General features: G+C 38.9%; 3 protein-coding genes across 4 annotated transcripts in view; 2 read left to right on the top strand and 1 right to left on the bottom strand.

Annotated features, from left to right (window-relative positions):
• LOC133977578 (ataxin-7) overlaps positions 1–3,980 on the top strand; it is a 28,731-nt gene extending 24,751 nt beyond the window's left edge. For both annotated transcript variants that reach the window (XM_062415778.1, XM_062415779.1), the window contains one exon: positions 786–3,980. In XM_062415778.1, coding sequence (XP_062271762.1) covers positions 786–803 — 18 coding nt within the window. In that variant the 3' untranslated portion in view covers positions 804–3,980. The remainder of the gene's footprint in view (positions 1–785) is intronic.
• On the top strand, positions 2,779–14,424 carry slc2a9l1 (solute carrier family 2 member 9, like 1). Its single transcript, XM_062415780.1, has 13 exons — positions 2,779–2,787; positions 8,981–9,025; positions 10,416–10,511; positions 10,753–10,913; positions 10,991–11,115; positions 11,199–11,328; positions 11,584–11,732; positions 12,023–12,210; positions 12,314–12,424; positions 12,792–12,893; positions 13,609–13,684; positions 13,809–13,936; positions 14,239–14,424. The coding sequence occupies exons 2-13, from the start codon at positions 9,002–9,004 to the stop codon at positions 14,422–14,424; spliced, it is 1,476 nt and encodes a 491-aa protein (XP_062271764.1). The 5' UTR covers positions 2,779–2,787; positions 8,981–9,001.
• psmd6 (proteasome 26S subunit, non-ATPase 6) lies at positions 4,039–8,096 on the bottom strand. Its single transcript, XM_062415577.1, has 8 exons — positions 7,830–8,096; positions 7,130–7,335; positions 5,719–5,864; positions 5,401–5,620; positions 5,128–5,236; positions 4,846–5,014; positions 4,364–4,441; positions 4,039–4,267 (listed from the first exon to the last, which is right to left on the bottom strand). Exons 1-8 carry the CDS (start codon positions 7,972–7,974, stop codon positions 4,171–4,173), a joined length of 1,170 nt encoding a protein of 389 aa, XP_062271561.1. The 5' UTR covers positions 7,975–8,096; the 3' UTR covers positions 4,039–4,170.
• Positions 14,425–21,355: the final 6,931 nt, after the last annotated feature.

Consider the following 21,355-nt stretch of genomic DNA (forward strand, 5'->3'; position numbering starts at 1 on the left):
CCATCATTACACTATCTGTGAATTGGCACAAATTCATGAAACAATCTTTAACTTTCACAGGAAATTCTTTTTTCTTTTTGTTAAACAACTGCTTTAAAATCCCTTTTGCCTGCTATACAATTACCTACATAATAATAAGAATTTTCCCTACTTGGGAACTTAGGCTGATGTTAGTCAACAAGAGGAATGTTGACCGATAGCGATATCGGTATTGGCGGACATATCGGTGCATCCTTAGTAATATGGATTCTTTAAAGCAACAAAACCGCAATGAGAAATTTCCCAGAATAAGCCAAATTATCTGTGCCCAAGTTGCATTAGTCAGAAAACAGACACATTGCTGAAGGAGAACAGTTAGAGGATATCATAACAATAGAAGCAATGACCAGAAGTTGAATTTGACCAACTGGCATTTGTCTCACTGTGTATAGAAGGTAGTTACAGTTGACAAATACTGCTAATTGGCATTTAACCTCAGTACTTAAATAGATGTTCTATTTCCCTTTTGGTTCCAATTGCTGATTAGTATTTGTCAGTTTTTTCAGTAAAGTAGCTGATGATGCTGGTATTGTATGTAGTTTAAACTATATTTAATTTAAATTAGCAGCAAGTTATAACTAAAAGTAGAAGGACATTCAGTGGTTATAAGAAAAAATAATAAGATTATGAATGCACTAGCACAACCCTCTTATACTGGCTTAGAGTTAAGTAGAATAAGTTACTTTGAGAGTAGTTCTAATTTATTACAGACCATGTTAACAATGTTTTTTCTTCCCTTTACCCAGCCAAAGGCTCGTCCCTGACAGCGGTGTCCAGCTTCTGCGTATGGAACTGGCAGGCGGACGGGGAATAGTCCGGAGCAGTACGAGGACCGCTCCGGACTGCACGAGGCCTTCTAAAAAAATCAAACCCACATTACTCTCAGCTTCCCACAATCCTCAGGGTGGAGATGATCTGGACTGCCCAGTGAAGTCAATGTGGTCCTTACTATTTCTCCCAAAGCCATGTGTGTGGGGGGGGGGAGGGATGGTGGCACTGTATGGGGGGATGAGTCAAAGCGTGGAGCGAGCCGTCGGCCTCCCCACGCGTTGTCCCGGTATTCCGAGAGGTCTTCCCGTCTGGTCGGAAGTAGGAAGAACGACAGCGACAGCCATGGGTCTCTTGAGCTCATCGGGCTCAGGTTAAAGGGCTGGCGCGAGCTCTGCCATGACGAACCGCCATGACGCTGAGCAACTGGGGAGACAACAAGCCGATCTCTTCCGTGTTTGCTGAAGAATGAGTGTGTGAATGTGCGTGCGTGTACGAGTATTTTTTCTCATGTCAGATTCTGCTGGACTACTGGAATTTCCAACTTAATTACACCCCCAGCGCCTGATCTCAGAAGCCTTGGAAGGAGAGCAGGAGGAGCAACAAAAACCTGTTACTTGCAACACCTTAAACAACACACAATCACCTTGTTGTTTCACCTTTCCATTAGCGTGACTCTCTGGTGACACGTCGAGTAACCTCGGGGTTACATGAGCCGGTTGGGACGATCTGGTCAATTCTTTTATTACCCAGAATAATTATGCAAGTGTTACCTTTTTATGATTTCTTATGAGCTTTTTACACTGAACTACAAAGAGTCTTTGTAGATGTGGTGAAGACAGTAATGCTTTCAAATGTGAAAAGGACGCCTGATGTGCCCATTCGATTGAATCTTTTGTCAAGAGATAGTTTGGTCGAGAGGACACCTGTTTTATCTGAATCTTTTCATTGTGCAAAATGATAGCCACAGTAGACCTACCCCCAACTGTGAACAGCACTAAATAACTTCTTTCTCCACAGGCACTGCTTAGCTGTCCACAAAGCTAGCCAAAAGCTGCTATCAGCTTTGCCAATTACTTTATTTTGTAACTAAAAAGGGTGGGTAGTCTTTCCCATGAAGCAGCGATGGTGCATTGCCTGTGTGGATATCAAGAAAATCTGTGCAAACCATATTAATGCCACAACCTTTTCTCTAATAACTCTTGAGAGAATTACTTTGTACCCATACAAGCTGTGTGAAACGCACAGCTGTTTGTGGGCAGATGTGAATTGTAATGTTTGTTGTTTTTTTTTTCCTACATAGGGAATCAGGTATGGTACGTCTTAACTGGAGCAAACTTTATGCACGTCAGCTGTCTTTTGTGGGTATGATTGTCCCTCCTATGTGTAACCACTACCCAAGCTCTGGATGTTCAAAGTTTAATGCCTCACCGTCATACTACGTCGGTGTGGGAGTCGCAAACGATTTGTCACAGTAGAATGGATAGCCAGGCATTATACTCTATTCCTTTGACATAATGGAGTCTTAAATCAGGCAATACTTTCCCATCTCGTTGGGACGTTTGCTTATTTCGAGCGGTCTCGAGTGGGGTTAATGGTGCGAGATTCATGGAGATGGCTTCACGGGACTTATTGAAACATTTGGCAACACCTGTCAATTTATGGAACCTCCACTGATGTCAGTTAGTGTGGAAAGTTAAAGGAGGCAATTTCCTTTTTTTCTTTTTAAAAAAACAACTTTAATTTAGCTTTTTTTCTTGTAGCCAATGTATCAAAACAAGTATTGAAGTATCCCTATTTGAGAATACATATTTTGTTAACAAATTGTACATAGTGAAATATGTATTTTTGCACAGGCATTTTTTCGTACACGCTGAATTTTTTGGTACAATTTAAAAAAAGAAAGAAAAAAAGTCATTATTTATTTAGTAAACAAGATGAAAAGTCAGAACTTGATTATTTGAAGTGGTTCACTGCCAAGTCGATATAATGCAATACGCCTACATGTAGAAGCTGAAGCATCTCATGAATCGTGTACTGAGATCCTTTAAGGAACAAAGGTGAAGTGTTGCCACTGTAGCATGTGTCTGTATGACAGAGGATACCTTTATTCACTTTGCAAGGTCTCAAACACATGTGCTTTTACAATACATTTTACGTTGCCTATGAATCAACACAACAACAACAAAATGTTACTATGTGACCCAATTAGCCTGTGATTTTGAAAAATGTCATGCAGGCTTGAAGTTGTGCCCGTTGTCTGACCAATTTCCACGGACTCCTCAGTCATACACTTCGTAGATGGTGTACCGTAAAACACATTTCACGATTGAAATACTGAAGTTCTTTTATAAGGCTCAAGGGACTTTTAAGCAATCACTGCAAGGAAGAAGAACACTTCAAACAGTTCACCTGCTTGCATCGTCGTTGCCAAACAAGTAATTAGAAACACAGCTTTTAAAGAAGTAGTTTGCAGCCTTTAAAAGAAATATCAAATTAAAGAAAGTGCCTGAATTTGTTTCACCCTTACTGTTTGAGGACAGTATTCTTTGGGTTGTTTTACCTTACTTGAATGTTCGAAGTGTTTAGGGAGTTTGCTTTTAAATTTGCCTACGAACCCTAAATGTGGTAAAACCTGAGCTTGTCAGCTGCCCAGTATGAAACACTTTGTGTTGTGCGTTTTTTTTTTTTGGGTGGGTGGTGGGGGTTTATCCAAGTTTTCCAGACAAGACGTTAAAAAAATATTTTCTGTTCTCGTCAATGTGTGGCTTAAGCCCCCCTCTGGTTTACTGGGAGTTGTACATTAAAACATTCAATCAAGTGTTTTTGTTTACCCTCAAACTCCACTGACATCTCGTCATGGTTTCCAGTCGATGGAAACATAGCGAGGTTGGTTTTTCTACTAGCACCATAGACTTGGAATGTGAAAGTGAGAGAGAGAATACAGCTCGTGTCTGGGAGGAAAAAATAAATCCACCATTCATACTATGTAAAAGCGTGTATAGAATTTTTTTTTTTTTTGTATACATTATCAAATCATTTTCAGCTGGACTTATGTATTGGCTGCTATGTAATTCGTGAACAAAACATAGGTTAGAATTAATATTTAAAGAAAAAAAGATTGTATAGTATATTTGTTTTGTAACAAGTTTCTGTAAATAAAATAATTTATACTGCTATTTATATGAAATGATGTCTCTGCCTCTTTCCTAAAGAAATGAAGACAAATGGAACAGTTAAACAAAATTTTTATTATATACACAATATAAGAGTCACTTTGTCAGACAAACTACAAGGTGTGGGTATACCAAGAACATTGCAAGGTGACCCCTTGTTGTAATGAGAACAATATGGCCTCCGTAGTTACATGTTGATAACTCTTGACAACTTCTGGACTCTGTTGAGCAGCAGGTCGCCCTTCTTAATGGTTTCCTGGTACTGCCAGTTTTTGCTATCAGGTCTGTGGAAGAGCAGAGGAAAAAACAATTTAGAGCTCTGCTTGTAATTATATAGTTATTTCCTGGATGTACTGAGGTTTGAAGAAGAATAACGTTACCTATTGGTTTCCACTATCTCGTTCACTTTATCGATTTTGCAGTGGAGACGGCCAGCGGCTATGAATCGGGACAGTTCCCTGAGGAAGGAGAGGAGAGATACAGTTCAGTTAGCCAGAACATGATGCTTCCCAAAAACCTTGAAGGGAGCATATGGTAGGAAAAAACAATGTTCCCAGGAAGCTTTTCTACCATTTTAATAGTGAATCAATAGCAATTACACCCACTTTGGGATGAAGAACTACACAAGTGAAGCTCACTGGGTGCAAGATTTAGGTCATTGGTTTCCATTCGTGTGTAGTTTTTTCTGTCTCCAGTATTTAGTCAGTAAATACAGTGAGTACAAATGAAGATTCAAAGATGTTAAACCACCTCACATCTAACAATTTATTATGTGGGATTATCTGGTAGAACTACACAATCTTTAACAGCCTTCTCCTCTTTCAGAAGATGTGGCATGTAGCCGTCATGTGTGGACACTCACTGGTCGATGAACTCTGTGCTGACTCCGAACGCCTCTGCCATGTAGCCCAGGGTGAGGGAGCGGTAGGACTCTAGCAGCTGGCTATAGGCCTGTATCCTCATCTCCCTCACGTAGTAGCGGTAGTGTGGCGCAAAGAGCCAATCCTTCTTCATCTCCTGCTCCACCGTGGCTGTAACGCAATTAGACAACATTTTCTTAGTCTTTATTACAAGATGTGTGGCAGAGCTTGACAAGGAAAACATTTTTAAAATACATGATGGAATACATATAAGGCGTCCTCACCCAGAGACTGGAAGAAGACAGAGTAGCGGCACTCGTAGAGGGAGAAGAGATACTGGCGAACAGTAGGCAGACTGTGCAGCACCTCCAAGATCTCTGCTCCCTTTATTACCTACAGAGGAACACATTTAAAAAAACACATTTAACAGCAGTGTTGATGCCAACTGTGTCAAAAAATTTACAATATGCAAGTTATGTGTTATGATATAGTGGTCAATTCACTGCTTTTTTCTGTCTTTAACTGCAGTTGATCTTGGAATATGTCTCCAAGCCTACCTTTTCACGGAGGTCAGGCCTTTTGAGAGCGATCATGCAGACGTAGACAGTGTAGGTTACAAAAGTCTTGTAGTCCATCAGCTCGTAGGAGGTAAAGGTGGATACTGTGTCAAGGAAGAGCTCGGCGGCTTGCTTGAAGTCCCTGATGGCCACACAGTACAGACCCTGGTAGACCTTCAGGCGATTCCTCCTGTCCCAGTCTCCTCCCTCTTCGATAAGGCTGTGGAGAGAAGAGATGTGCAGGGAGGAGAATAATGAGTACTTCAAAGATTACAGAGACTGTCGGTGGAGATGTTGCAGAACAACGGAAGCCATTACGTTTTGGCTTTCTCAGAGTTGCGCGTGATGAGGTCGCTATCCATGTAGAAGAGACCGATTCTCAGCAGGTAGAAGACGATGTCTAGTCTGTGACCCAGAGCCACTGTCTTGTCATAGGTCTTCCTGAAGGCTGTTAAGGCGCCTTCCTGTAGAGGCACAACACAAAGGCAAATAATGTCAGTCAGTTCTGCTGAGACAGAATACAAACAACCATTCTGCATACTGCTATACAATTCCTGTAATATTATAAGAATACAGGTCACCCAACATACTAAGAATCTAATATTGTACATGGTGGACTCAAAAGTGCCACACAAACACGTGAAGAGGGCTTCAGCAGTGTGTTGGATTTTTGGCTCTGATACAAAACAGTGCTCACTGAACAGGAGAGTAATTAGTGAGTGATATTGTCTTGAGAAAATATACTTGGCATTAGAGCAGCAACGATAAGTCGATTAATCCACTAGTTGGTCAACAAAAAAATCAATCGTCAGCTATTTGATAATGAATAATGGCTTTAATTTATTTTAAAGCAAAGCTTTTTCTGATTTTACCCTCACAAATGTGATGAATTCATGCTTTTCATTGTTGTATCTTTGACTTTTGAACTTGTGATCAATCATTTAAAATAAAACATTTAAACATGAAGCCTTTGGCTGAGGAATTACAAGCATTCTCACTACTTTCTAAAATTTTGCAAGCAAATTAAATCAAGAAAATATTTTATTACTTTGAATTGTGCCCATTAACTAATCAAGATAGGGATGCCTGTTGCTTTAAGTTAAAAAGACACCTGAATAGGGTGTTTGTTAAAGATATGTTGCATCCTTCCAGCACTACCATGTGTAATGGTCACAAAACTAAGGTTATAATCTAATGCAAACTGTCAAATGACAGACAACTCTTAGCTGCTTAGAGGAAAATAAAACATTTTGATAGAAAGAAAAAAAAATCTTTCAGATAAATAACTTACCTTAGTCTAAATGTTGTCTGTCAATATGGGTATGGAGTTAAGTCTAGGTTGATAGGTTATTATTATTAATGTCAAGTCAGCAAAACTACTGAGCTTCTTTTTTTTTTTTTAGATTCACCTTCTAAAAAAGTCTGTCCAGTCACTGCTACAGTAACACATGTTAACTAATAAAAGATGAAGACTGGAGATACAAGTTCGATGTATCTGTTTAGAATATGACAACCATATTGCTATTTCTATTTTGCAATCATTGTTTTTGTCCGATAGTGTGTCTTTTAAATAAAGGGCTTGTTCATTTAAGCCATTATCATCATTCATTTACCTTGATCTGCCTGCCTGCTACAGTGGCAGAGAGACTAGATACACCGCTTGGTGATGAAGCGTCAATCAAATCATCCGTACAGCTGTTGTGTGCTTGCTGACAGGAGGAGGACTCACCTTGTCTCCAATCCTGATCAGATACTCGGCTTTGGCCATCATCGCGTCTCGTATCTCGCTCTCTCCCAGGCTCTTCTCTGCATCCTCCAGCACATCGTCCAGACGCTTCAACTCCTCCTCGTTGGCCTTCTTCATCTTACTCAGCAGGTCGCCGTCCAGCTGCCACTTCAGCTCCTTACACAGAGGTTCATAATACGGTGCCATGTCTGGAGTACAGAGAACATGCTTTTACTTATTGACCTGAGTGTGACAGCCTTGGTTAAAAGACCGTTTACGTCTTAAAATGATCACCCAGACACGTTTAAGTCGATTTTCTACTAAACAAATATCACTTTATAAACTACTTATTCTCCCCCTTTTTCTTTTTATATATATATGTAAGGCCAAATAAAAGCTATAAAGATACAACAGGGCATGAAAATATGATTAGTTAACCTATTTTTATCGACATTTAACACACAACCCTCCTCAAGAGTTTGCTTGTCGGCAGCTAGCCGCTATTAAAGTTAGCCAGCAAGCTAATTTTCCTGCGATGCTCGTTGAGTCAAAAATAAAGAATTAACGGACTTTAACAGCTTTTAATAGCAATTGTACACACAGTCCACTACAAACCTTCATGCATACAGTAATATATGTCTGCATCGTGTAGGTAATAAGCAGACAAGTGAGGGTAACGTTACGAAATGAAATGCTAACTCACTGTTAGCTTTGATAGCGTCCATGAGCTCTGTCTTCACTTTAGCATCTTGCCGGTGACCGTCCATTGTGAGCAAGAACTTCAGCTGGGCTATCCTAAGGTCGGGGTTCTTAGGCAGACCCTCTTCCTCTAGGTTCTCTAGCGGCATTTTTGTTTTAGTTCAAAGTGAATAAGCAAAGATGCGAACTGGAAAGCTTTTCTTTGTGTGGACAGAAAACAGCTCGTCAACGATGACTACGGAAAACACTGAGGAGTGTTGCTTCCGTCGGACTGTCAGTCAGAGAGGGAGGAAAAGAGCGGAGACAGCCGGACACTTAACTGAGCAAGGTGCTGTTTACTGCCTCCTGCTGGACAGAACTGGGAACAACAGCTGTATGCAAAGAGAACTCTGTCACTTGCATGTACACGAGGCGCATTACAGTATTTATATGGCACATTTCATACCCAAAGTGCTTCACAGAGTACGCAGGCAGAAGCACAAAGACAAAAATGGTAGAAAACAATAAAAGCAAGCACATATTTTTGCAGCCAGTCTACAATAAATCAACATACACTCACTGGCCACTTCATTAGGTACACCTGTACAATCTAATGCAATCCAATACAACAGCTCTGCCATAAATTCTACTTTAAAGAAACTCATAAATGTTCAGTTTTTGTTGACATTATTAGAAAGGTGATAATTCAACTCAAGTTTATTATTGAGGTCGTAGTGAATGGTGTTGCTATGCTCGATTGCATTATATTGAATGGTGTTTCTACTATTTTTTGGGGGGGGGGGCAAAACATTAGGAACACTTTTTGGCACTGTTTACATTTTTCCAGTCTTTCCATTGCTCACAGATATTAAAGCATATGTACAGTAATGTATAGGCATTTCTGCGAAGTACAGGCTATGTGGTTTGCCTTCTGTTTATTGTACCCTTGCATTAACACAGTATTGGAATGTACGATAAGAGCAAGCTTGATCATACCGACTGTCCTGCACAGCAACATCCGTCCAGTACACAGGGGACATGGGTGACTCAGTCACTGTCAGGGTGGCTGTGAGACTGCTGGGTGTTTTATTTGTAGTTAGAACATCTGAAAAGTTAATGATAACCACTCGGAAATACTTAACAGAGTCCCTGCAGTCTGAACATAAGTACTATAAGGTCCGTGCCATTAGAGACAGAATGGAAACGGTGCTGCGGCAGCTGGTAGGCTTTTACTGAATTATATTGAATTTGTTTACTAGAAGTCAATTTAATTTTTATCATATGTAAGTGTTCCCTGGACACTTTGCATCATAAGAAAACATATGATCTTGTTACACTTTTAAATCTTAAAACATTATTCAAATGTTGCTATGTTTTTGCATAGTCTGAACATTATGTTTTGGCTCAAACACATTTCTATCAACAGGGGAAATTGACAAGAAAAATATATAACAGATGAAGTCTACTTAAAAGCTTTTTCTAGAGCATGAAACAGGTTGTTTGTGTAAGCTCAGTGACTCATCCAAACCACTGTTTTAGCTGAGTCATTCCACTTTTTCAGTTTCTGAGTTATTGTATTCACCATTCATTCAAAAACAACAAAAAAGAGAACAGAACAGATGAGCAATCTTATACATCATAAAATATATTGTGATTTATTGGAGTCAGAAAAACATAATTAGTGAAGAGTGTACCAAATATTATATAATATTGTTTATTTCACCCCAAAGTGTGGCAGTTTTAGCTTCAAAGAGAGTCATTTTGACTTAACTGTTAAATACACATCAATATAAATTGCATGACATTTACCATATATCAAAATGATCAACCAGTTGTAACTAAATATCTTAATTGACATCATGAGAGCAGTTGTTATTGTCATATTGTTAAAGGAGGTTATGAGTTGTACTGATGATCTTATTAGTCATCAAGATATACACAAAGTGGTCCTTAATTAGAGGAGACATTTAGCATCTTCTCTATGCTTTTACAATTGTATTTCTTCATGTAAGACCAGATTTCTTTCCATGTACATTTTATTAATGGTGTTTGCAGTATACATTTCCATTTAATTATACCAAAAGATATCTTAGATGATCACGCTACTTAGAGTATAATTTCACACATATTTATTTGCCTCATAAAAATACCACAGTATTTACATAAAACATAAGACTGACCATACAGTATGCTACACCTTTTACTTTTATAAATTAGGTTTCATTAAAGGTGAGTGTTGATTTAGTTAATTCAACATGACAGCTCAGAAAAAATCTTCCAGGTTCCTGTAGTCTATAGCAGTTTAGGTTGGAGCATTTAATTGATAACCCTAAAATGATGGACTTGTCTACATAATTAAAATCCAGGCCTGATGTGTCAAATGAGCTTGTACATTACAAGAAAATACCTAGAAGTAATGAAATGAACTTAAACACTATTAGTGTCTTTTAGTAAGTCTGCAGACCCAAATCATAGCTGATTGTAAAAAGGACCATCAAATTATACGAATCAAGGATTATGACATTAAAAAAATGTGCTTTTGCATTTCATGAACCAGATATCCTGTTCTATCACTACTGTGGGCCTACTTGTGCTCTTCACTGTCTTGTAGACCCGTGGGAACGCTCTGTTCCTTATCATTATTTTGGGAATTGGAGGAAGCTTTCAATCTGGATACCACATCACTGGCCTGAGTTCTCCCTCACCGGTGAGAGACATCACTTATAACCTCTTTTCTTTTCTTTTTTTTTTTTAAACATCACCTTTCTATTTCTTCGAGCTCCTACACTAAATTTAGAAACTCAACTCAAACACACCCTGCTGAGTTCCACCTCCAGTCATTGAATGAAAGCAGGGAGAGTTTGTTGAGCCTATTTTCTGTTTTCATTCCTTACAAAGTGAATAGAGTTCAAGCTATAAAATATTCTCCCTTAAATCTGTCACTGCAGTACATAAAGCGCTTCATCAACAGCAGCTGGTATGAGAGATATGAAGAGCCTCCACCTGAAGCGACAGTCACAATCATCTGGTCTCTTATTGTCTCCATGTACGCCGTTGGGGGACTGTTTGGCGCTGTCAGTGTCAAATTTATCTCAGACATGCTTGGACGGTGAGTAAGACACTAAATGCAATGTTGAGTGTTTATCATCCATACAGGACTTGAAGGGATATGTGTTCCTTCATCAGAAAAAGGGTGATGATCTGCAACAGCTTTATTGCCATTGTTGCAGCAGGGATCATGCTGACAAGTAAAGGGGCCAAATCCTATGAAATGATCATTGTGGCAAGAATCCTGCATGGCTACTCAGCAGGTAAGTGCACAATCTGTGACAAGAACAATACATCACACATAAATACATGAAAACATTCACCTGACTCCTCTCATGACCTGCAGGTTTGGGAGTGAGCGCCCATTTGATGTACCTTGGTGAGATTTCACCCAGGAAGATAAGAGGCGTTGTGACTCTAACCTCAGCGACGTTTACGTCACTTGGCAAACTCTCTGGACAGTTTTTTGGACTGAGGTATGCATGCAGTATGTTGAGATAATAATAAAGCTCAGCCTACACTAAATATACAAGATTTTACTGACACATTTTTTTTTTTACTAAAGGAGATTTAGACAAAGAGAAGCAGATGAGTAAGCTATGAATTGTTAAGCTGTGAGACACACTGAGTGGATTGTGTCAAAAGAGCTTCGACTCAGTGTCGGAAAGTAGTCATCTTCTACAGAAAAAAAACTAACTGAACTGCACTACTTGATTTGACTCCGTTTTCAGTGAGATCCTTGGTCGCGAGGAGCTGTGGAACGTCGTCCTCTGTGTCCCTGCATGTTTCTCTGTGGTTCAGATTATAGCATTGCCTTTTCTTCCTGAGGCTCCCAGGTACCTGTTCATAGAGAAAGGTGATGTTAAAGCTTGTCATAAAGGTTGGTATGTTTCCTCATATCCATACATTGCCCAAACTATTAAGTGTTAAAATCTAATCTAATCATCTGTGAAAGTAATACTACCTGAAATTCATCAAGCAAGATTTGAGCAAATCAGTCATAAGTGTAAAAAAGGCCTTTAGTGTAGTAAGTAATGCTTTTGAAGCCTATAAAGTGCCATACATGTCACACAAAATATACAAAGTGCATTATTTCATTATATGTAGGATGTAAGTCACATTTGTATCGCAGTGTTATCTTTTCCTTCTAGATAATCTTTGTCATTTCAGCTCTCCAGAGTCTGTGGGGTCAAGGTGACTTCAAACAGGAGATGGATGAGATGCTGGCTGAGCAGGTAGCAATTGAAGCAGCCCCACCCACAAGCTCTCTGCAGCTCCTGAGGGACAGGACTGTCCGATGGCAGCTTCTCAGCATGTCCATGATCTACTGCTGCAATCAGTTATCAGGCATGTCTGCGGTGAGGACGGCCCCTAAGTGGCTCTGAATACAACAGATACCCAATAATTGACATTGTGGCCTCTCAACAACCAAAAACCAATGCTTGTCTCCTTAATTCCCAGATCAGTACTTTTTCTTTTGACATCTTTCTGAAGGCGGGTATACCGAGAGACAACATCCGCTATGTCACTCTTGGTCTCGGAGTGTCTGAAATCCTCACCTCAATCTCCTGTGTGAGTAACCCCCTCAGTGTGTACCTGAGCTCTTTAACTCCATATCTTCATCTCCCTAATGGTACAGGCTGTCTTTTCTTTATGTGGACTCTCAGTTTGGCAAAGAAATGTTGCTATTTTTTTAGTTTAACCTCCTGGTAAAGACTCTTTGGTCAGTATTTCAGCTTTTCAAACTTCTACCACTTGTTTCAATGGCTTTTTTAAAATTGTTTTTGTATGTCTGTGTTTTATGTTTTAAATCTGTGTGCTTTTGTGTGCATGATTTCCTGGTGAATATGTGGAAAAGTGTTATATGTGTAGGTTGTTTTATGACAGAAATCCAGCCAGTAGCAAGTATGGTAGATAATTCTACCTTTCTCTCTGTCAGGGTCTGCTGATTGAGCAGACAGGCAGGAGGCCATTGTTCTGGGGGGGTTATGGTGTCATGTCTGCTTGCTGGGTGTTGGTCACTCTCACACTCAACCTGAAGGTAAATCTGCCACCTTTGAATACTGAAACAGATGTAGCCATGTGTGAAGTCAAGTCACGGAAGACTGTTTTTTGAAACTTGTTGTCATTCGTGGTGAGTGCTTTAATCCCTGAGCCACAGAGATAATAGTTTTGGTTTAATTTTCACAGGTTTTTCAATATCTGACTCTGAGATTTCTGCCTCCACACAGACACAATGGAGAGGAATGGAAATCTGTTCATGGTGCTTACAGATCTGTAAGATAACATTTTTAAAAACCCAGCGACAAAATAGCTCCCAGGAACAATGTCCTGTTAGTCTGATTAATCCACAAATTTAACTCGGAAAAATGTCACTGGAACCACTTTCTACCAAGAATGATAGTCTCAATGAACACCACAAATTAAATTTTATTCACCTCTGTGGTATCACGTTTGCAGAAATCTCAGAAGCTGTTATCTCAAAGCCTAAGCAGATAAAACAAAAAACTATCTGAATACTGAAGCTTGACACTAATTAAGTGCATTGAATTAAAAAAAGAAAAGAATTGGAAACCTTATCTTAAAATGATTCCTTCTGTAGCTCATAACTGTGAGAAGGTTTTAATTATGAGCTTTAGATCTTACCAGAAAAGATCTCATAATTAAGAGAAAACTATTTCTTTTTTTTTTAGTGAATGTGATGCACTTTTGTTGGACACCACTAAGTCATTTTGTCATTTTGGTGATGTATGCAGGATTCCAGCTATTGGGTTCCTTATATTGCCGCTGGTTTGATCATCGTCTTCATCATCTTCTTCTGCGGAGGACCAGGTAAATGCTTAACAGAATGGCAATTGAATACATTTCACACTGTTCTAATGGATTGCAGAGGAACAATGTTTGCATGTAAAAATAATGAATTCAATCATCTGTGTCGTCTCTGTGGTTCTTCCAGCGGGAGCAACAGCTACTCTCAACAGTGAGATTTTCATCCAGTCCAATCGAATGGCATCATTAGTCCTAATGGGGATCCAGCGCTGGTCTTTATTCGCTGTGCTGGGCCTAGTCTTCCCATTCCTTATTGTGAGTACAAACCCACCTGAAAATAAGCAACAAGTTGAAGTTTATCTTGATTTTGAAGATAAAGAAGACATTCATTAACAGCATGGATTCTTTGTCAATATACAGTATCTTGACATGAAAAGTACTGGTGGTACTTTTCAATCAATGAAAAGTACCATCAGTACTTTTCATTGATTACGATTAAGGTTTATGACAAAATGAATATATTTTAGTGTGTAGGTATTTCAATACCATTAGACTATGTAACATGTCAAAACATGAACCTTGTCCTGATGCTTTATTGTCCATTTCCTCTGTCCCAGAATGCTCTGGACTCGTATTGCTTTGTGATCTTCGCCTGTATGTGTCTGCTGGGTTGTCTTTACACCTTCTTCATCTTGCCTGAGACTAAAGGAAAGACCCTGCTGGAGATCGCAGAAGAGTTTAAAGCCATCACTGTCTGTGGAAAATCCTTCATAGAGAAACAGAAATTAGAAACCAAGTTATGAGGCAGTCCAGATAGTAGTTAATCATTCAATAAAGGACATTACACTAATCAATAAATACTGTATCCTATATATGGGGGGAAAGTTGAACACAGAGGGAACTATAGTGTTTTATTTCTTGTCTTTGCCCATAAACAGGTCACTTCTAATGCCAGGTTACTGTCATTCACTTATTTTTTGTTCTGCAGCAGTTGCATTTTCAGATCGTCCCACACAAGCTCCCAACACCAACTTACACACCCAGAGCAGCAAATAACTGGTGAAATCAACAGTTACTGTATACTTTTACACCCACTCAGTGGTCACAGGGTGAATATTCAGAATAGAAAGTATAAAAACAGTAACAGGTTAGACCAAATGATGAGGTAAAAAAAAGAAAAAAGAAAAGCCTCATATGATTTAGCAAAAAACAGACTCCAATGACCTATTTTTCCCCATTGTATGTGTGATATAGCAAAATTCCACATGGAAAGAACAGGAAGCTTTTTGAAGCTTTTCCTTTCAAATATATCTCAAAAGTGCCAGCACCACATGACTTGCATTCTCTTTTATTGTCAGATTAAAACAATTTACATCTGTGGAATGACAAAACACTGGATTTACTGAATCACTTTTTATTTTTATATATTGTTTAACTGTATTATTGAAGTATCATATTTGAATTTAGTTTTAGTAATTTAGACTTATGTATATTCAAATGTATAATGATGTTGACTATTCATACATTACTTCCAGAGATATTTGAAACAAGATATTGGAGCTCATCACAGATGTTGTTTGGTCTTTAATGTGCCTTTAATGTTCCTCTGTAATATAGAATAGTACTGTATAGAAAAGGAGGATAAACATCATCTCATGATATCGACTCATCATCCACTTTTAAAATGCAGTGTGGAAGAATTGTCATTACATATTAATGAGAAAAGTTGACCGTTTTGGTGAGTTTGACTTTGTTTTGCTTTTGTTTTTCAACAATAGTTAATCAGTGCTTTAAACATAATTTTATTTCATTTATTTTATATTTTATTTCTGTGATTAATCATCCTGTAAACAGAAAGCAACCAGTTGTTGATCAGCAGGGAGTCACTACACCTGTGCCGACATGTAGACTACCCATACCTGGCACACATTTAACTGTAGCTGCAGCTGCAGAGGTCAGTAGTTTCCCTTCTTCAGCCTTCAGCCAAGCAATAAGTCATCCAGTGCTCCTTTTGGTCCTTTGTAGATGTGCTGTGTGGTTTTTGACCAATGCAGGGTATGAAATTATTGGAAATGTCCCAAAAGTCCCTCAACACCACTCTCACCATGCTATCGCCATTCTTTTTTCTTTTTTCTTTGTCTCTCCCTATATTTCTGTAATTCTTTTCTTTGGAGGTCTTTGGGGACATGTTGGTGACCTTGGTGTTAATAACCGAGACACTCACACTGAAGCTTGTCTGGTTTCTTTTACTTTTAGAATCTGCCATATTGTTAAAGTGAAACTTTGCCACTTTTGCTGAACTGTTGCCTCAGCAGCTTGAAGTGACACAGGGATAATGCCAAACTTCTACATCTGGAGCTGGGTGCTAATGTAACAGTGATGCAAGTGGGAAAGAGTCAGCAAATGGACACAGAAACAAGTTTTTATAAAGCAATATTTGCCTGACGTTTACTGACATTAGCTACTGGTCCTACCAGACCAAGTAGGCTGTGGGAGTATTGAGTATCGGTGCATTTTATCACTTTTGTACTCAACCTTTTATTTGTAATATGAAGAATGTGATATTTATTCTCCCAATAGTAACATAGTCTGGCTTTAAAGTAGGCTGTACGTACATCTTAAGGCCAGACTATGTAACTTTTATAGAACAGTTACCAGATGATGTCAAACACAGAGACAATTCACAAAGTAATCATACTAAGTCAGTAATGTCTGTTACACAGCAGTATTTACCTAAAGTTTACTAGTGTTTGTTACCATAAGGTTACAGTCAGAACAGAACAAGTAAGGTTGTAGGAGCAAAATCTCTGAATGCAGGGCTGCAACTAATGATTCTTTTCATGATCAAATAATCGATTAGTTGTTTGGTCTATATAATGTCAGAAAATGGTTAAAAATCCAAAATGACGTCCTCAGATGTCTTATTTTGTCCTGATTAATGTCTCAAACCCCAATCTGTTTACTGTCATAGACTAGAGGACTAAAGAAACCAGAAAATACATTTGAGAAGTTAAAAACAGAGAATCTGGACATTTTTTCCCTTAAAAAATACTGCAAGCAGTTAATAGAATTATCCACAATAGTTGTCAATTGATTTAATAGTTGATAATTAATCGATTACTTGATTAATTGTTGCAGCTCTACTTGAGTGTCATGAATTCAAATGTTCACTTTTCAAAGAGGAAGATTGTTATTTGTTACCTTGTCTCAGTTTAAAGTTTGCAGTGTTTATGTCTATGGTGTACCTCCAACTTTTAATGTGTTCCATAGTCTTGTTCAGCTACTATTAACATTGTGTCAGCATATTAACTGTATATTTATGCGTTCGATGCAGGATCATTAGAAATCAGAATTGCCTACCCGACAATTTCGACCTCAGTCATTTCTACCTCTGCCATTATTAGTGTGAGTTCTGCTAAGTCCTGGGCTCCTTGCCTCCAGTTGGCTCTTTCACTAGCTCACTGGCTATAATGATATATATTTGAAGGTCTCTCCTGTCTTATCACTAGCCAGCAGCTGCCAGCAGCCACAGGATCTTCATTAGCCACTAAACACATTCTGCGCACAGTTCAGCACTCTGGGGATGCGAGCTGTGATTGACAGGATCTTGGCTGTGCTGATCTTCCTGTACTGATGTCCTGCTGTGCCTTGTTATCACTGGAGGAGGATTAACTGGAGGATTAATTGGATTGAATGGTTTACTCTTGCAGACCTGGCTAGTCCCTGTATCCAGTCTGTGTTGTTTTATAGGCACAAAAATACAAAATAATGACAAATTTGATAAACAAATGTAAAAAATAAAATTGATTTTGGTCCAAGACAATCAGGTTTATTATATATATTATTATGTATATTATATATATATATTATACATGTACCTGGGTTTCAGTGGCCTCAGTTTACTGACACAGCTGTAATGGCAAAGTTACATCAACAGATGGCGATGTTCATCTTCTGCAGGGATGCACCAGGGCAGCCAACACTGATCAATCCCCCATAGCAACCATGGTAAATTAATTCAAATTGGTGCTCTCTCAGGTCCAGGCTCAGGGTGCAGAAAGAGGCTGATTTAAAGTAAGAGTAACTAATTACATTTACTGTTGATGCTATAATTTCTATTTTAAAATTTAATAGGTTTTAGCTTACATTGTGTGGCCTGATTAAACTCTGTAATTTCTTTGCTACATATTGAACAGAGTTTGCTTGACTTTTGCCGCTGGAAAAATGCTACTTTTAGCATCTCCACACCAAGCACCAATACCTGAGAATGATGTTTAAGTAGTCTACCATTCACATATGCAGACGCCCTATCCAGCCTCCCTACATTTTGAAATCCATGTCTAACATCATGAGACCTTGCCTCAGGTCATACCTTGAAAGCAGCATTTTACAATGCCTAATGGTATATTTTAGGTCTTTTATATCTTACTCTGGGACTGAGGCAAAACGTAAAATCCTCCTCCAGTGGTGCATGCATAGCAAAGAAAAGGTGAAACGAGGGCCATTATTCTTCTGTCTCTCCGCCTGGCAACACTGAGCTCACAAGCAACGCTGCAAATCAGAGAGGAGTGAACACGGTTGGATGTATTTCAGATTAAATGAGTCACTGTTTCATTAGTCTCAAGTTGTACATTGGTCGACTTGGATGATTTCCGGACATGCGATAACTGTGCTGATTTCTCAAGTGACCAGGCCTACACATGCTGCTCTGTGTGTGCCATGTGAATATGATTAATAAATGAAATGATGTCAGTTAGAGCACAGACTGCACTAAAATTCCACCTGATTAAATTGTCCATTGTGCTTGAAGATTATGTCTGAGTGGTAGAGAATGAGTAGCAGATGCCAGGGGAATTAGCAGGTCATACTGACACTAGTCAGTGGCTTTAGCGAAGGCTTGTGCAAAGCAACTGAGCTGTTCATGTATCTGTACATCAGGTTTCTATAGACAGAGATACAGGGCCATCATGACAATTGCACTGTCCTCATGGTAAACCATTACAATAAACAATACACATACTGTAGTTAACATATGCAGCAGCCTAATGTTCAGCCTGAATGGCCATTTTGTTACCACTCTATTCGAATCACTTGACAACATTTGATATGTGGGCAGTGTTTCAGATATCTGCCACCAGGCTACACATTTAGAGGAGGATTAAACAAGCGAAATACATATTGGTAAGCCTAGTCGATCATTACTGTAAAATATAACTACTATTGAGGCTATGATCACCCTAAAATACTGAATAGTATATGTATTAACGTTCCCCCCATCTCAAACATGTGTTTTTTTTCTTTTCTTTTTTTGTAGTAGTTTTATACAGTCATAGAGTTTCATTGAGGGAGAAGGAGTGGATGTAATTTTAAGAAACTTTAATTATGTAATTGAGCTCTTTTGTGGAAAAACTGACAGAATAGACACAGATGATTAGAACAAGTACAGTTGTAATATGTATGAAATCATCTTTAGAGGGGATATTTAAATATGGAAACATCATATGTTTCTTATATCATCCATAACTTTTTCTAAAGCGTGTAATCTACTGTAACTACAACTGCAAATGTTATAAGATATAAGATGAATAGATACAAAGACGTCCCATTTGTCTCTATATAAATCACAGAATAATGGTAATTTGTCGGTCTTGGAGAGTCTTGGAAAAATACAGCACTGTAAAGTCAACATCACAAACCTCATCTGCCTCATTTACAGCTGGAGGAATAATCAGTTCATCCATCATATCTGCCAAACAGTCAAAGACACAGAGCGAGACAGAGGGAGAGAGGTGGGTGGGTGGGGGAGCAGACAAAAGAGAGAGAAGAAAGAAAAAGGCAGGAAATAAGTGAATACACACAACAGACAGTTAAGTGATTGTATTGGAAACGCTAAAACAAATCAGACGAATGGTGTCCTGCATTAAATGTAACTAGCTGTGGTGATTTCATACAGGTGGCACACATATGGGACCCCTCCTGGGACGTGAGTTTGTTAATGAGTCACAGCGAGGAGGGGTGGAGCGGGCTGATATCATGAACCAGACGGAGCCCTCTGGCATCGCAGCATCGAGGTACCCATCATGCCGCTCTTCATTATGGCGAGGTGCCCCCGAAGGCCGTTGGGTCTAAGGATTAACCCAAACCTGGCAGCTATTTATGGTACCACATGTCAGACAGAGCAAACACTGAAAATTAATTGTTATTACTTTCTCTCACAATCAAGCCTAATGGGGGGGGCCCACAGAGACTTGTTATAAGCTCTAATTAATGGTGCAGAGTGTGTGTCATAATTCCTATTGACTTGATTATAGCACTTTGCAAAAGTCAAGTCCATTGAAGGAGGGGATTAGTATAAGAAGTGAAGCTGAGTCGGATGTATAGAGTCGTCCGGTCACAGCAGAGGCCAGTGGAAGGTCAAAGGTCATGCTTAAGTGGGTGAGAATGCATTTTGTGATTAAAGGGGTTTAGTTGAGATCTACAACTCTAATACTGTGCTTGACTACTTACTTCACTATTCCTTTTTTTGCTGCATCATTTAGATATGAACAGTTGTGAACTTGTTGGAGATAATAACATTTGGGTCTGCTATGCAGGTTGTCTGTTGCAAGGAGGAAGTCAAGACAAGAGAGGAGAGGAGAGGCAGATGGACAGCAGGGTGTAACTGTCACACAATATTAGCACATCCACTTCAGCAGAGGAGTGAGCCTCTCACACAGGACAGTGTAACTTAATTGCTAAAACAGAGGGGGTCCTGTGAGTGGGCGATCAGAGAGGAAAATCCTCTGATGCCCTCATGACCCTACGTCCGATGGGTGGGACTTTCTGGCAAAGACCTAAACTGCTTTGAATCCTACTTAAAGGACAGGGCCTACTTTGTGTTTATAGGTAATTACACATCTGAGCAGACCTGTGGAGTTACCCAAGGCTCCATTCTGGGGCCTCTTCTGTTCAACATCTACATGCTCCAACTGACTCAGAGACACATAAATTGACATTAGATATCACCAAGGGACTATGGTCCAATACAAGCACTGAAGAACATTGAACTAATCAACAAACGGTTGTTCCAGAAATACATCAATTAAACAAAGACAAAAATGTAAAAAAAATGTATTAAAATCTTGGTGTAGTCAAGACAATTACTAAGTCAGCCAACTATCACCTTAAGAATATATCAAGAATTAAAGGACAAGTCTCAACAGGATTTGGAAAAACTTTGCATATGCATATTTTCTGCATATGTGGTACATGACAAATTTCAGTTTTTATGCACCATATATCTGCAATGGAAAACTGCAGGTTGCTGTAACTCCTAGTTCTTTTAAATCAAGGCTGAAGACTTTTTTATTTTCAGCTGACTGTTATTCAATCAAATATGAGGCTTTTGATTAATATCTGACACTGCATTGTAACTTTTACTGTCCTGTTTTATCTGTCGTACTCTATTTGAGCTTTTTATTTTCTATTTAGCTCTTTTTAATTGCATTCAAATGTATTTTTATATGACCATATGTTGCTTTAACATTTTGTCTTGATGCCTTTTATGTTTTATGTAAAGCTCTTTAAATTGCCCTGTCGAAATGCACTATACAAATAAACTTGCCCTATCCTTCTTAGCCATATATGTGTCCGACATTTCCGGATATAGTGTCGGAATATGGAATGACACCTGACAATGATTTTTGTCTCTCCAAAAATGTCTAAATGTGAAAAATGGCCGCATTTAACCTTGAG

The sequence above is a fragment of the Scomber scombrus genome, chromosome 3, assembly GCF_963691925.1.
Source record: "Scomber scombrus chromosome 3, fScoSco1.1, whole genome shotgun sequence".
Taxonomy (NCBI): domain Eukaryota; kingdom Metazoa; phylum Chordata; class Actinopteri; order Scombriformes; family Scombridae; genus Scomber; species Scomber scombrus.